This window comes from Lycorma delicatula, chromosome 1 (assembly GCF_047948215.1).
Source record: "Lycorma delicatula isolate Av1 chromosome 1, ASM4794821v1, whole genome shotgun sequence".
In the NCBI taxonomy this organism is placed as follows: Eukaryota; Metazoa; Arthropoda; class Insecta; order Hemiptera; family Fulgoridae; genus Lycorma; species Lycorma delicatula.
This window is the reverse complement of record NC_134455.1, coordinates 371,297,886-371,312,854: the sequence shown is the minus strand read 5'-3', so window position 1 is coordinate 371,312,854 and position 14,969 is coordinate 371,297,886. Positions and strand designations below refer to the sequence as shown.

Sequence of the window (14,969 nt, the reverse complement as noted above, 5' to 3'; positions counted from 1 at the left end):
CTGAAAAAAGAGAAAGAAGCAGCAGGTACCTACTAGACTACGGTCATCAAGTCCGTAAAAAAGGGTAGAGGCGAAGAACTTGCGGTTAATTTGACAGAAAAGGAGGCCTATGAAAACCTAAAAGAAAAAATTAGCCGCAGCCACAGACATTACTGCAATAGACAAGGGACCTGGATTAAAAAGGTTAATTTTGCATGTTAAAGACCTAGACATTGATATTAAAAAAAAAAGGTCGCGGAGTTTATAAAGAAAATGTTGAAGTGAGACGTGGAAAGGAAAATAACGTCTGTGTGTTTTGCATACGGAAGCTGCTAGAACGCGACAGTTATCCTACCAGGCAAAGTTGCCAGTCATCTCTCGGCTTTAAGACGAGTATTGGTTGGGTGGAATTCCTGTTGAATTAAAGTAAGGAAACCGCACTCCTACTGCTTTAGATGCTGGAAGCCCGGCCATAGGTCAAAATAATTTACAGGCCCGGATCGCGCGAACTGCTTATCACAAAGGTAGGGAGGGGTGTGCCCAACACTATTTGGATAGAAGGAATATAGCGATAATTTCTGTTCGTATAATGTTAAGTCAGGAATTCTCCGACCATGGTCGAATTGAAAGAGGTAGGCAAAATGCCTGCCCGGAGGAGCGTGCCGGATCTTTTTCCGGAACTGTTTTCTAAATCGAGGCCAGTATGGATTCATGAAAGTGGGTTAGCATCGAGGATTGCATCTTAAATGCTCTTGCCGAGTTGAAAGCCCCCAATTGTATATATGTTTTGGCAATTTTTACAGATATAGAGGCAGTAGTATTTCCTTCCTTGTGTTTGAGTTCTGTCCTCTATAAGTTGAACGTCGCAATGTTCCTTTAGCCCTGCAGGCCGCAGTGCATATCTATTTGTCTAACCGTACGGCTCTGTTTAGAGATACGTACATGACTGTGGAAATGTCTGTTACCCAGGCTTCCGTTGTCGTTGCTGTGGAACCTGGTATTTGACGTATTTCTGACATTCACGGACTAACATTCCCAGAAGGGGTCACGGCCGACGATTTTGCCGATGACTGTCTCCTGTTAGTTCGTGGTAATTCACTACCGCAGCTAGAAGACCAATAGCAGGCGGCTTTGTCGACCGGAAAACATTTTAATCAATTTCACCATAAAAAACACGATCGACATCATTTAGTAGTAGTGGTTTGTACCTGCGCTAATAAATTGTTATCTAATCCACCAATATTATTATGATTCAAAGAAATTGGTCGATAGATTGTTCACTTTAATGGGTGAATATAATGCTGGAAACACATCAAATTAAATTATAATTAACGAATTGAAAGAAGTTGAATGTGAATAGAGTAATTGATTTAATTTTTATTTTTTATAGATAGAAAGGTCTGTTTAAAATTAGGCGCTAGAAACAATAAAAGAAAATTATTAGAGGCCATTCTGGGGTTGGTTTATCGATCACTTATGATGGAAATTATGATATAAAAATCGTACATTGTGTAATCATTCGAATCTAACTGAAGATGGCGACGCTGTCAATTTTGAGCGGGTTAAAAATATGTTTAACAAATACAATACATTACATCTAGTCTCAGTGAACACTTTGACGGTCACAAAAGATTGAGTTAAAATAAAAGTCATGTTAAAAAAGAATATAGAAAAGATATAACAGACATGGTTTATTACGTAGAAACTAAAATGGTAGCATTCAATAAAAGATTAAAAAAATTTAATGGAGGATGTCAAATTGTTGATATCACAATCGATCAAAGAACACGAAATAATGTGGAAAAAGTTGAAGAGATTCGAAAAAAGTTTAATTAGTAATATAAGTCCATTTATTTGATTGGCTGGCCAGCCGGTAAGGATCTTCAAGGGTTGGCCAGATCTATTTCATCAATAAATTTATCGTATTATGTTGCTTTATATGAAATATTTTCACCTTCAAATCTAAGGGGCCTAATTCTTATTTGCAATTTTATACCGATAATATATTTGAATAAATTGTTTTTGTTTTTATGTATAGATATGTAGAAAAAAATATAAATAATGTGGTGGAATTATTGGTTCAGTAATCAATTAAGCTGTAGATTTATTACATGTTGAAGCACATATGTCGAGTTAAAATTATTGCTGACCGGGTACAACAATAAATAAAAAATTAAAATGCGGTGATAAAGGAATTAATAAATTGGATGATGCTTGCAAATTACGTGATGTAATTTATTCGAAAAATTCAGACACGAAAACAATATTGGCAGTCGATAAAGTTTGAGTAAAACAGGCTTTATTTCTGTTTCCTGTTTAGCCTCTGGTAATTACCGTTCAGATAATACTTCAGAGACTAGACCAACCCTAGACCACTGGTCACTAGACCAACCCGGCGGGTTGAGTTGAACAGGCTTGGAAACGTGTAATCGCATCGGATGTCAGATTAATTGGAAGAGCAGCAGCTTTCGCTGCAACGAACGAAATGAAACTTAATCATTATATGGCAGCACATTAAAACTAAAGAAGGGTGTGGGATTAAAATGAAAGAAAGGTGGTAGTATTAAGAATAAATTTAGTAAAAAGAAAAAAATTAATAAATTTAATACCGAAACGCGCTTTATTTGATTACGAGTTGATTAAAACTGAAATCTTTAGATCTTGAAATTGTAAATTCAAAATTAAAATCTGTAAAGTGAATTAAGCAATAAAGAATTGAAATTAAAAATTATTTTTTTCTAATATAGATTACATAATAAATTATTTAAGCCTTGAAAAATATAAACGTCAAGATATTTCATTGACGTATAAGCAATACCATAAACATTATCCGTTTTTTAATGAATTCGGTAATCGTGCAGAAATTAGAATCGCTGTAAAACAAGGTGAGACTATATATATACTCAACCGGCGATAGTTGTTTTGTTTATTAGAGGAAACCTTGTAGGCGAAAATGGTAAAAATCAGCAACGTCAGATTTGGTCAATTTTGCAGGTGCATTTCTATTTGATGAGATTAAATTTCTTATAAACAAATAAGAAATAGCCAGTGCTGAAAATCTTTAGTGTAACAACTATCACGAACAATGTTCTTTCAATGATAAACTCTTTAATTTCATCAGCTGAAAGTGCTAGGCGGATTTATGGTGAAAATAATAAAATTTATGTAGATAATGGTGGTAATTTTACTTTGTGTATAGCATTATAAGTGTTAATGGATTTTGCTCAAGATTATAAGTTGATGGGTTTTTGCTGAATATTATTAAAAAAATCGATGTAAACTATAGACAACAATTAGTGTTGAAACGTAGTAATAATGATGTATACGCGATACTGGCTGCAATTTAAGATCACAAGTCTAAATTAGAAATAATTGAAATCCCCTTGAATGTACCATATTTAAAAGCAAATCTGAAATTCAGTTCCAAATTGTTAAATTGCGAGATAAAAATAACGATTGCTTATGAATTTTAGAAATTGGGAACTACAGGAATATCCAACAGTTCCTCAAACAAATTCGATACCATGGAATGTAAAAATATCATCGCAGTTAGATAAATTCCATTATGTTATGGTAGGTTTTCAAATAGAAAAGACAAAGTTGTTAGACATGTTAAAATTTGATTTTTGTAATGTGAAAAATATAAAAGCAATAATAAATTTCATAAATGAACAAAATTTTCAAGCCCAGTGCAACAGCATAATCCTTATTAATATAATACTATAGTCGCTAATTTACCATTAGCCGGAAAAATAATAAAAAAAGAATAGTTGATTACATTTTGTTTATATATATTAAAGATTTTTTTTTTTATTTTGCGTAAAATTAGTTTTATTTTTTTTTACATTAAAGAATAAACTTGAAAAAATAAATTAAATAACAAACTACGATTTATGATGCAAAACCAAACGCATTTTCCATGTGTTTATTGGGAAAATTTATATAGTAAAAAGTGAATTTACCGAAAAAATACATGGCGAAAGAGGGGTTTAAAAAATATGGTCTCCCTTGGACTTTATCTGAAAGTAAGGATGAAAGGTTAAAGTTCCTTCATTAATGTATATCTAGTTTTTTCATGCGAACCCGAGACAACACTCACGCAGACGTTATTTTGAACACATGCGCATACGCGAGAAGTACATAACTTCTGTCCTGAGCTGCTGATTAATTTGCATATTAGGATTCTCAAGGCGTCTGTCACTTTGGTCATGTAATATTTGATTAATAACCTGTATTTACTTATCCACAGCAAAGAAAAGTCCAGATCTCATGCCTAGTTTAAGCTGGCTGGGGTCTTTCTTTCTTTCCTTCATTTTCTTGAGCTGTAAAAAGATAATAATAATAATGCCCTGAGGTAGGTAATCCCCAAGTCCGGAACACAACAGCTACGTTCCACGTCCAGGGCGGAAACAGCTGTACTTAAGTACAATACATATAGCTGGCTAACGGGGCTCCGAGTAAATTCCTCGGATATTCTTTTCTTTTGACTTGATTCCAACTTCAGGTCCACACATGGTTTGGATTTTTCGGCTACCTGCAGGATATGAACAATTAATTGATTAGGAAGTGGACACATACCAAACTGTGGCGGCCAGGGTCAATGTTATTGCAGGTGTAACGGAAAACCTTCCGTTGTCCACATGCCCCCTGCGATAGCAAGCATGTAGCAATGGTTCCCATGTATGTCGGTGAATGGGAGCTCTGAAAGGTTCGGTGAGTAGGAGCCTGGAGTCAGTGCAGAGATTGCGCATCCTGCCAGGACATATGCCGGTTCCACCGGAGTACCGGATCGGACCTCCAAGGTTAGTAGCCCTGGAGTGGGGGTGTACCCCGGCGGCTAGCCTTGCTATAGAAGGGATTAACCGTTCAAGAATATTGAACAATCAGACGTAGCAGAGAGTTCACCTAAACTCCCTCGACTAGAATCGGCCGTTTCGCCTGAGGCGAAACGCCGAAAGAGTGCAGAATCACGAAGAATAGAAGTTGAGGCTAGAAAAAGCTTGCAAAAAGCTTTTTTCAAGAGTAACATTCCAAAGCCGAAGTATTTAGTCATCACTAAGGAAGAAGGTAATTTCTCGAAGGTGAGTCCTTTCCTCATCGCTCGAGAAATAAATAAATGTACTGGAGGCCCTGTTAAGGAAATTAGGAAAACTTTCACGGGACTTCATGTAGAGACTGTAAATGATATACTACATTCTCAGAAGATCCTAGGGCTGAAAAAAATAGGAGATTTGGCTGTACGTGTTGATCCACATGGCACACTCAACACCTCAAGGGGTGTTGTGGTCTGTCGGGATCTTTTAAATTGTTCGGAGCAAGAGATTGTAGAAGAACTGGCAGCTCAAGGAGTAATAGAGTGTCGCCGACTGAACATGAGAAGGAATGGCGAAGTCCTTCCCTCAGCATCTCATGTTCTCACATTTAACCGGCCTACTTTGCCGGAAAAAGTAAGAGCGGGAATACATCTGTTGGATGTGCGGGCATTTGTCCCACAGCCAATGAGATACTTCAAATGCCAACGGTTTGGTCACATCGCTCTCAGATGTGAGAGACCACAAATATGCGTGTGCGGCGATGAGTTGCATGAGGGAGAGCCATGTGTTAAAGAATCTCTAAGATGGAAATTTTCTTTGTATGGGAGTCTCGAAGCGTGGCACGTGTAGTGACGGGAGGTAGCCCTCTTGCTTAGGCCACTCGGGCTTGTCTGCATTCAAGAGCAGTGAGTCCGGGTGTTTCCGATGATGGCATGGAGGACCCTCAAGGGTGGACTGAGGGCGCCAGGCTATGGGTGGGCGTGATGCATGGCTGTAGCCTGTTTATAAGAAGATTCAACTGCCACGGCACCCTGGCGCGACTGATATACTGCTCAACAGCGGTTTCTGGTCGCCTCGAGGGTGCTTAAACAAATTATAAACGAGACAGGTAGAAGAAGAAGGAAATGGTATGGCATGATTTACAATTTTTAACTATACGTTCTTTGAGTTTTTAACTCAAATTTTAATGTTGGGGCCCTTTACATCCCTTATGTGTTGCGTCTGTCTTTGTCGTTTTGTGTCTTAGTGTTTTTATGAAGTTTGTATTTTTAAATAAAATGTAAGGGCCCTATACACCCTTACATATGACGATCCAGGTGGTGATACTAACATCTTTTAAAGATTGTGACGAGGGCTAATGACCTTAGTAGTCGATGCCCGTAAAAATTCAGGAAAAAAAATTAATAATAATAATAATAATAGCAATAACACCCTTTCTTTTCTGTACTTACGAATGAGGTTCAAAATCATTCCTGTAAAACAAACAGAAATATGTTAATCCACATGAACATTGTTAAAGTAAAATAAATACAATCAAGATTTTTATAAGTTAAAAATATATGACACATAGTAATTTCTACCGTTAATCACCACTTTCATTAGAAATACTTTGTCATTATTGAGGGGAAACTATTACGTTCCTCGAAACTTACATTTGGTCAATATTCAATTATCTCTTTAGTAAATTTGATATTAGTAATTACAAATAGTTATTATTTTAAAGTAACTATATAATAATACTATGTATAAATGTAATAATAAGCAAGTAGGCTTCTAAGAAAACCGGTTTAGATTATAACAGATCATTTCGATTTAGTTTCAGTGTAGTTTATATTTTTTTATTAATTATTTTATAAAAATGAAATAATCTTCGCATATTGCCTCATTATGTGAAACACCTATTTATAGCATTTTTCATGGCTAGCATTTTTTTTTTGATGGATGGCAAATCCATCAAACTATACGAAGCCAAACATGCCCGAAAGACAGCATGCCCTGAGAAACTGTGTGTTGTATCGATAGGGGAAACCCTTCTAATCACACCTAAGTCAGGCGCTGTAGGAAATATACCATGCGTGTAGCGACCTGTGAGGGATTCATCCCACCTAACCATCCAATATGCAAAGCCCCGATCTTCAAACTCCTTCTTCGTTCTGACGTCAATAGGTTATGTACTTTGGAAATGTAGCGTTTCTTATGCTCATTAGCCAAGATATCTCTTGGTTTAACACCGACTATAACACAGACTGCCTCCCGCGAAACTGTTCTATAACCGTCTATAACAGCTTCTATAAAAGCGGCTATAAAAGCGTCTATAAAATAACTAAAAGTAAGATCTTTGTCGCCAACTTATAACAACAATAACATGTCTCCACGCTTCCAACACGCGGGAAAGTGGCGGGCGAAGAGTAAACTATCATAAATTCTAGTTAAAGTTCCAAGAACTACTGGTAACGCTCGAACGAAAAGCTCCACTGCGATACAATCTTATTCGGGGCCATGTGCAATGCCATACTGTAGATCACCTGACGCATCTCTGCCTCGCAACTTCCCTTCTGACCTGCCAAAGTTATGAAATCTCACCCACCATAGTGTCATCCGGGAACAAATCATTCAGCAAAGTATTAAGGATACGGTCCTGATTAATTATCACTCCTTCGTGGGTCGACAAAGCTGGCAAGAGAACATCTTTCCTGCGCTTATGACTAAAGACACTATACACAATGCTCCAAGGATCTCTACTCCCTTATTCCTGAACGAAGGAACGCAAGGAATTACGCTTGCAGGATCTAATACTATGAAAGTACCTAGCCCTCCTTCTGCGGTAAGGGCCGCACGCCAATCGTGATCACCCTCTCGTTGCAATGTTACCCTCTTGTGATCACCCTCTCGTTGTAATGGCAGCTTCAGCTGCTGTAACTACCGCAGAGTGAAATTTTCTGCCAGGACATCCAATGGCAGGCTGTGAAGGACTTGAGAACAAATCTCCTGTCTGTACTCTAACAAAGAGGAGAATTTTGGCTAGTCCACCATTCTATGCAGTAAAGTATCCGTTATGGCCATCGCGTAGCTCATCCGCTATTTCAAAAATTATCAATTGAAGATCACTAGAATAGTCACCGACCACAGACTAATGAAGGATCCTGCCAGCGATTTCCCTACAAATGATACGAATGATTCTATCCCATCTCGCTAAATGTTCCTCAGTAAAATCCATGTATTGGAAATATGAACTAACAACTGTAAGGTTCTGTCCGCGAATCGCAAGTCTGACCACAATATGATGCGCGTCAGAAACCTTCCGTATAAAGACACTATCAAGCGACTTCCTGCACAGAATAGCAGGGGTATGCCCTACACAAAACGTTTTCCAGCTGTGAAAGCCTAGCAGATCACCCCTAATTACATATGGGTGCTGCAGAAGCACCCATATTCAATATGGCTCCGTGTCTCTACAACTTCACTTAACTAAACCTGAACTACATAAGGACCCTGGGCATTAAGTTGACCGAACCTAACCATTAAGGAATCGAAGGACAGCTCAACGGCTTTTATGTAACAGCCACACTTTTCACTAACAATTGGTTGCTCATAATTTTTGTGCTATCATTTAGCATAGGCCGGAGCCTCGGACCTATGCAAACAGTCATCACGCTTGTGGCTCTCATCACCACAATGCGCACACAGCAAGGCAAACTTGGAAAATTTATCCCCGTGATCACATCTGCAACACTTGAATCATCTTTGAACATCCACGTACTCTTTTCCTCAGCAGGACGAAAAATCGGTAAACAGTCTGCCTGCAGACGTAAATTTTTAAAGTGACCAGAATCCAATTAAAAAACTCCGGAATATTTCTGGGTATCACGCAAACACGTCTTAAAGAGACGCCTCCAGTCCCTCCGGATGGCGGCTTCATCCAAATCAGTGTTATGTTCTCAAATGGTGGAAAAGACCTCCTCATCGGTAAGGTTACGGTCAATATCATACACCGTGGACTCACGGTCAATATCAGTGGACCCACACTATCTAAATTTGATCGTCCATCAACCTCTTTGCCGCATGTTGGCTTCTGATAACCGTGGCATTTTGAGTTTGGTCATACGCCGGGCGCACCGACGTGATCTTAAAACCCTCTGCCTCTCCTACTACTTTCGCCGTTGTAGATGATTTTCTTGTTCGGAGATCTTGAACTTGATATCCTGTACGTGAACAACTGCCCTCCTACTTCCTTTTTGATTAATAATCAACTTGGAGGCCGGCCACTTTATTCTGCATAGTGCTCTTCAATTCCTCCTCCTCTGCCTTCTACACCCCTCTGACACTGATACACAGCTCCCCGTTAACTCCTTTTCTTATTGACAAACACTCATAGGCCTCCTCTTGCGATGCAGTCTCCTTATCCTTCGCAACAAGTCGGCGTAGGTCTTCCCGGCCGCTTTCAATACAATCGTGTGGCTTTCACCAGCTGCCGAAGTGGACCTCTCGATCCCTGTGGCCGTAGTTTGTTGGGCATTAGCGATCTGCGGAGGGGAGGACAGGACCCTAACCTGATCTCCTGTCTTTCGAAACACATATAAGCCTAGCTGTTGAACATACTTCCCTGTGCTCCGTGCGCCATTCCAAACCCTGTAACGCAGCCGCACACTCGCGCCGCAGCCTGTCCTGATCCAGGCCCCATAGGTTATTGCGATCCGAATCTGGAGCTGTTGGACCGCCACTGTAAGCAATCTCGTAGGTTATAAGCCTATGATCACTCACACTGGCCTCCAGCCAGTGTTTTAGGTAAATTAAGCTACCGAATCTGTACTCCATTTAAACTTATTTTTCAAAAGTATGAATTCTGACAAGAGGCTTTAAGCAAACATTCGCGAATGTCATCAGCCATGATGTTTACCAGGAAGCACATCTTTGTGTGCACATAAACCAGTTGATACGTACTATCATTTAAATAGGAGGTTTTAATAATTTTTAATCTTTTTTAGTACAAAATTTTGGTTGCAACAATTACTAGATTTTTTCTATTTAGTTTTCTACTATTAAATATTAGATTTATTTTCTTTTTTATTCAAGGGTTTTTCTTTATTTTTGAGGCTTCCAAGATTTTTATCAGGAATTTTTGCATATTTGTCTATCGTAAAAAATATTTAAAATTGGTTTGTTTTTATTACATGTAAATTATTCGGATTGATAAATAAAGTAAAAAGTATGAAATTTGATAAAATTTATATTTCTGGGAATTATGTTGGTGACTATTTACTTAATAGAATACCACATGTTAAATTTATTATCAATTTACACCTTTTATTTTACATATGTAAACTACAAACTGTATATAAAAACCATGTTAAATGTAAATACAATTTAAGGGTTATTATTAATTTAGTGTTTAGAATTCTGGAATATTTAAATCCACACTTAAACATATAAAAAGTCAAGTTAAAAGAAATACTTCAAACTAATAATTTTTTTTCACCAATTTCTGATATCATAAGATCCACTACTACATTGTCTTTTACCAATAACACTTAACATCTAAGACGTAAAACCTAAGAAAGAATCCTGGTCTCCAGTGCTGGTGCAAAAATTTTCAATATGGGACTCAGTTATTTTCCTAGTAAGATTGGGCTACGTAATCCTTGTTACGTAGTAATATAGTTGTTAGCAAACCACTTAATATTTAAACAAATAAAATTAAAAAATTCTTCTTTAAATATATTTAAAGTTTTTTTTTTTGTTGTCTTCAGTCATTTGACTGGTTTGATGCAACTCTCCAAGATTCCCTATCTAGTGCTAGTCGTTTCATTTCGGTATACCCCCTACATTCTACATCCCTAACAATTTGTTTTACATATTCCAAACGTGGCCTGCCTACACAATTTTTTCCTTCTATCTGTCCTTCCAATATTAAAGCGACTATTCCAGGATGCCTTAGTATGTGGCCTATAAGTCTGTCTCTTCTTTTAACTATATTTTTCCAAATGCTTCTTTCTTCATCTATTTTCTGTAATACCTCTTCATTTGTCACTTTATCCACCCATCTGATTTTTAACATTCTCCTATAGCACCACATTTCAAGAGCTTCTAATCTTTCCTTCTCAGATACTCCGATTGTCCAAGCTTCACTTCCATATAAAGCGACACTCCAAACATATACTTTCAAAAATTTTTTCCTAACATTTAAATTAATTTTTGATGTAAACAAATTATATTCCTGACTGAAGGCTCGTTTTGCTTGTACTATTCGGCATTTTATATCGCTCCTGCTTCGTCCATCTTTAGTAATTCTACTTCCCAAATAACAAAATTCTACCTCCATAATCTTTTCTCCTCCTATTTTCACATTCATTGGTCCATCTTTGTTATTTCTAATACAATTCATTACTTTTGTTTTGTATTGGTTTATTTTCATGCGATAGTTCTTGCGTAGGACTTCATTTATGCCATTCATTGTTTCTTCTAAATCCTTTTTACTCTCGGCTAGAATTACTATATCATCAGCAAATCGTAGCATCTTTATCTTTTCACCTTGTACTGTTACTCCGAATCTAAATTGTTCTTTAACATCATTAACTGCTAGTTCCATGTAAAGATTAAAAAGTAACGGGGATAGGGAACATCCTTGTCGGACTCCCTTTCTTATTACGGCTTCTTTCTTATGTTCTTCGATTATTACTGTTGCTGTTTGGTTCCTGTACGTATTAGCAATTGTTCTTCTATCTCTGTATTTGAACCCTAATTTTTATAAAATGCTGAATATTTTATTCCAGTCTACGTTATCGAATGCTTTTTTCTAGGTCTATAAATGCCAAGTATGTTGGTTTGTTTTTCTTTAATCTTTCTTCTACTATTAATCTGAGGCCTACAATTGCTTCCCTTGTCCCTATACTTTTCCTGAAACCAAATTGGTCTTCTCCTAGCACTTCTTCCACTCTCATCTCAATTCTTCTGTATAGAATTCTAGTTAAGATTTTTGATGCATGACTAGTTAAACTAATTGTTCTGTATTCTTCACATATATCTGCCCCTGCTTTCATTGGTATCATGACTATAACACATTTTTTGAAGTCTGACGGAACTTCCACTTTTTCATAAATATTACACACCAGCTTGTATAATCTATCAATCGCTTCCTCACCTGCACTGCGCAGTAATTCTACAGGTATTCCGTCTATTCCAAGAGCCTTTCTGCCATTTAAATCTTTTAATGCTCTCTTAAATTCAGATCTCAGTATTGTTTCTCCCATTTCATCCTCCTCAACTTCCTCTTCTTCCTCTATAACACCATTTTCTAATTCATTTCCTCCGTATAACTCTTCAATATATTCTAACCCATCTATCGACTTTACCTTTCGTATTACATATTGGTGTACCATCTTTGTTTAACACATTATCAGATTTTAATTTATGAACCCCAAAATTTTCCTTAACTTTCCTGTATGCTTCGTCTATTTTACCAGTGTTCATTTCTCTTTCCACTTCTGAACACTTTTCTTTAATTCACTCTTCTTTTGCTAATTTGCACTTCCTGTTTATAGCATTTCTTAATTGTTGGTAGTTACTTTCTTCATCACTAACATTCTTATATTTTCTACGTTCATCAACCAGCTGCAATATATCATCTGAAACCCAAGGTTTTCTACCAGTTCTCTTTGTTCCGCCTAAGTTCGCTTCTGCTGATTTAATAATTTCCTTTTTAACATTCTCCCATTCTTCTTCTACATTTTCTACCTTATCTTTTTTACTCAGACCTCTTGCAATGTCCTCCTCAAAAATCTTCTTTACCTCCTCTTCATCAAGCTTCTCTAAATTCCACCGATTCATCTGACACCTTTTCTTCAGGTTTTTAAACCCCAATTTATATTTCATTATCAGAAAATTATGGTCGCTATCAATGTCTGCTCCAGTGTAAGTTTTGCAATCAATGAGTTGATTTCTAAATCTTTGCTTAACCATGATATAATCTATCTGATACCTTGCAGTATCGCCTGGCTTTTTCCAAGTGTATATTCTTCTATTATGATTTTTAAATTGGGTGTTGGCAATTACTAAATTATACTTTGTGCAAAACTCTATAAGTCTGTCCCCTCTTTCATTCCTTTTGCCCAGCCCGTATTCACCTACTATATCTCCTTCCTTGCCCTTTCCAATGCTTGCATTCCAATCTCCAACTATTATTAAATTTTCATCTCCTTTTACGTCTTTAATTGCTTCATCAATCTCTTCGTATACACACTCTACCTCATCATCATCATGGGCGCTTGTAGGCATACGTTAACAATCGTTGTCGGTTTAGGTTCTGATTTTATCCTTATTACAATGATTCTATCGTTATGCGTTTTGAAATATTCTACTCTCTTCCCTATCTTCTTGTTCATTATGAACCCTACTCCTGCCTGCCCATTATTTGAAGCTAAGTTTATTATTCTAAAATCACCTGACCAAAAGTCGCCTTCCTCTCCCCACCGAACCTCACTAATTCCTACTACATCCACATTTATCTTATCCATTTCTCTTTATAAATTTTCCAGCCTACCAACCATTTTTAAACTTCTAACATTCCACGCTCCGACTCGTAGAATGTTATTTTTTAATTTTCTGATGACCCCCTCCTTAGTAGTCCCCACCCGGAGATCCGAACGGGAGACTAGTTTACCTCCGGAATATTTTACTAAGGAAGGCGCCTCCATCATTGCTATATGAAAATGCAGAGAGCCACATTTTCTTGGAAAAAAAGCAGCTGTAGTTTTCCATTGCTTTCAGCTGCGCAGTACTCAGAGCACTGAGTGATGTTGATATGGCCGTTTAAGTCGTCCTGACTCACGCCCGTAACTACTACTGAAATAGCTGCTGCTCTCTTTCAGGAATCATTCCTTAGTCTGGGTCTCAACAGATACCTCTCCGATATGGTTGCACTTTCGGTCCAGCTACTCTGTATCACTGAGTACTCAAGCCCCCCTCACCAACGGCAAGGTCTCCTGATTCATAGAGGAGGATTTTTAAAGTAAATATTGTATAATTAGATTATGAATAAATTGGTAACTATATTTACTCACGTTTTTAAGTTGAAAATTTTTAGACCGAAGAACGATTCTTTTAAATACCTGTAATAAAGTAATTTAGGCTATAAAAAATTTACTCATTTATTCACTGGCCAAAATTTGAAAAAAAATTCTGTGTAAAATACAAAAATAAAGCTTAAATTTTCCACTTTCTTAGCTCATCCTCATCATTATAATCCTGTTCACTAGAATACTGTCCTAAAGAATGCTGCAGTACTTTTCTAGTGTTTCCAGTTTTCCTCACTCATATTTTCCAAGAAGAAAACACATATTTATTCTTGTTTGAACTCTTATTAATTGTTTATTTTTAAAAAAGGATAATTTTCTTATTTATTTAATTGAAATATTAAGGAAGAATTTAACCGACATGAAGGTAAATTTCATTAAATGTATATATCCACAAAGCATAAATGAAACAAATATGAGTAATAAGATGAGGTATTAGAAATATCTAATCTAGATTTAATATATATTTTGTACGATTAAAAGCATCATCGAAAAAAATATCGGATCATCAACTAAAGTTTTAGGATCATATGAACTCGTCACTGAAAATATATTTCAACTATTCGTTAGAGCAATATTATATAATCGCGGAAAATGCAAAACACAAAATCATAATTCAGCTAATACTGTCAAACAATAATCAAGTATTGGATAATTAATAAAATAAAGAAAAAAAAAATGCTGCAGTCCTACTCGTGGATATAATACCCCTAAAGAATTGTTTCGAATATTTAATACTATCTAGATATGAAAGTAAGCGTATTATGTTGTTTTACGGTAACAAATAATAATAGGAATTGGACTCTCGTGACTTTTTAATTTATTTAACGTGTAGATAGTTAGTTGACTTTAAAAATGATGTACAATTCTTTTCCCGACTTTTCATATTATGAACAATAGGTTCAAGTAAAACATTACTATACTTATTTAATTAATCATAAAATATTCAGGTAAAAGTAAGAAAATACAATTGAGGGTACAATAGAAATATTATGATACAAAATGGATTTTTTTTTTGTGATTGAAAGCTATTTTTTACGTGGGTCTTCAACTGAAGGAGTAAGTTGCAGGTCTGCAATATCTTGTAATAATTGCGCACTAGCTGGTA

General features: G+C 36.5%; 1 protein-coding gene across 4 annotated transcripts in view; it reads right to left on the bottom strand.

Moving 5' to 3' along the window:
* The window catches only part of LOC142317270 (uncharacterized), a 134,480-nt gene that overhangs the window by 109,267 nt on the left and 10,244 nt on the right, over window positions 1-14,969 (bottom strand). For all 4 annotated transcript variants that reach the window (XM_075353679.1, XM_075353682.1, XM_075353681.1 and 1 more), the window contains 2 exons: window positions 13,850-13,897; window positions 6,245-6,265 (listed from right to left, as the gene is read on the bottom strand). In XM_075353679.1, the coding sequence (XP_075209794.1) occupies window positions 6,245-6,265; window positions 13,850-13,897 (69 nt within the window). The remainder of the gene's footprint in view (window positions 1-6,244; window positions 6,266-13,849; window positions 13,898-14,969) is intronic.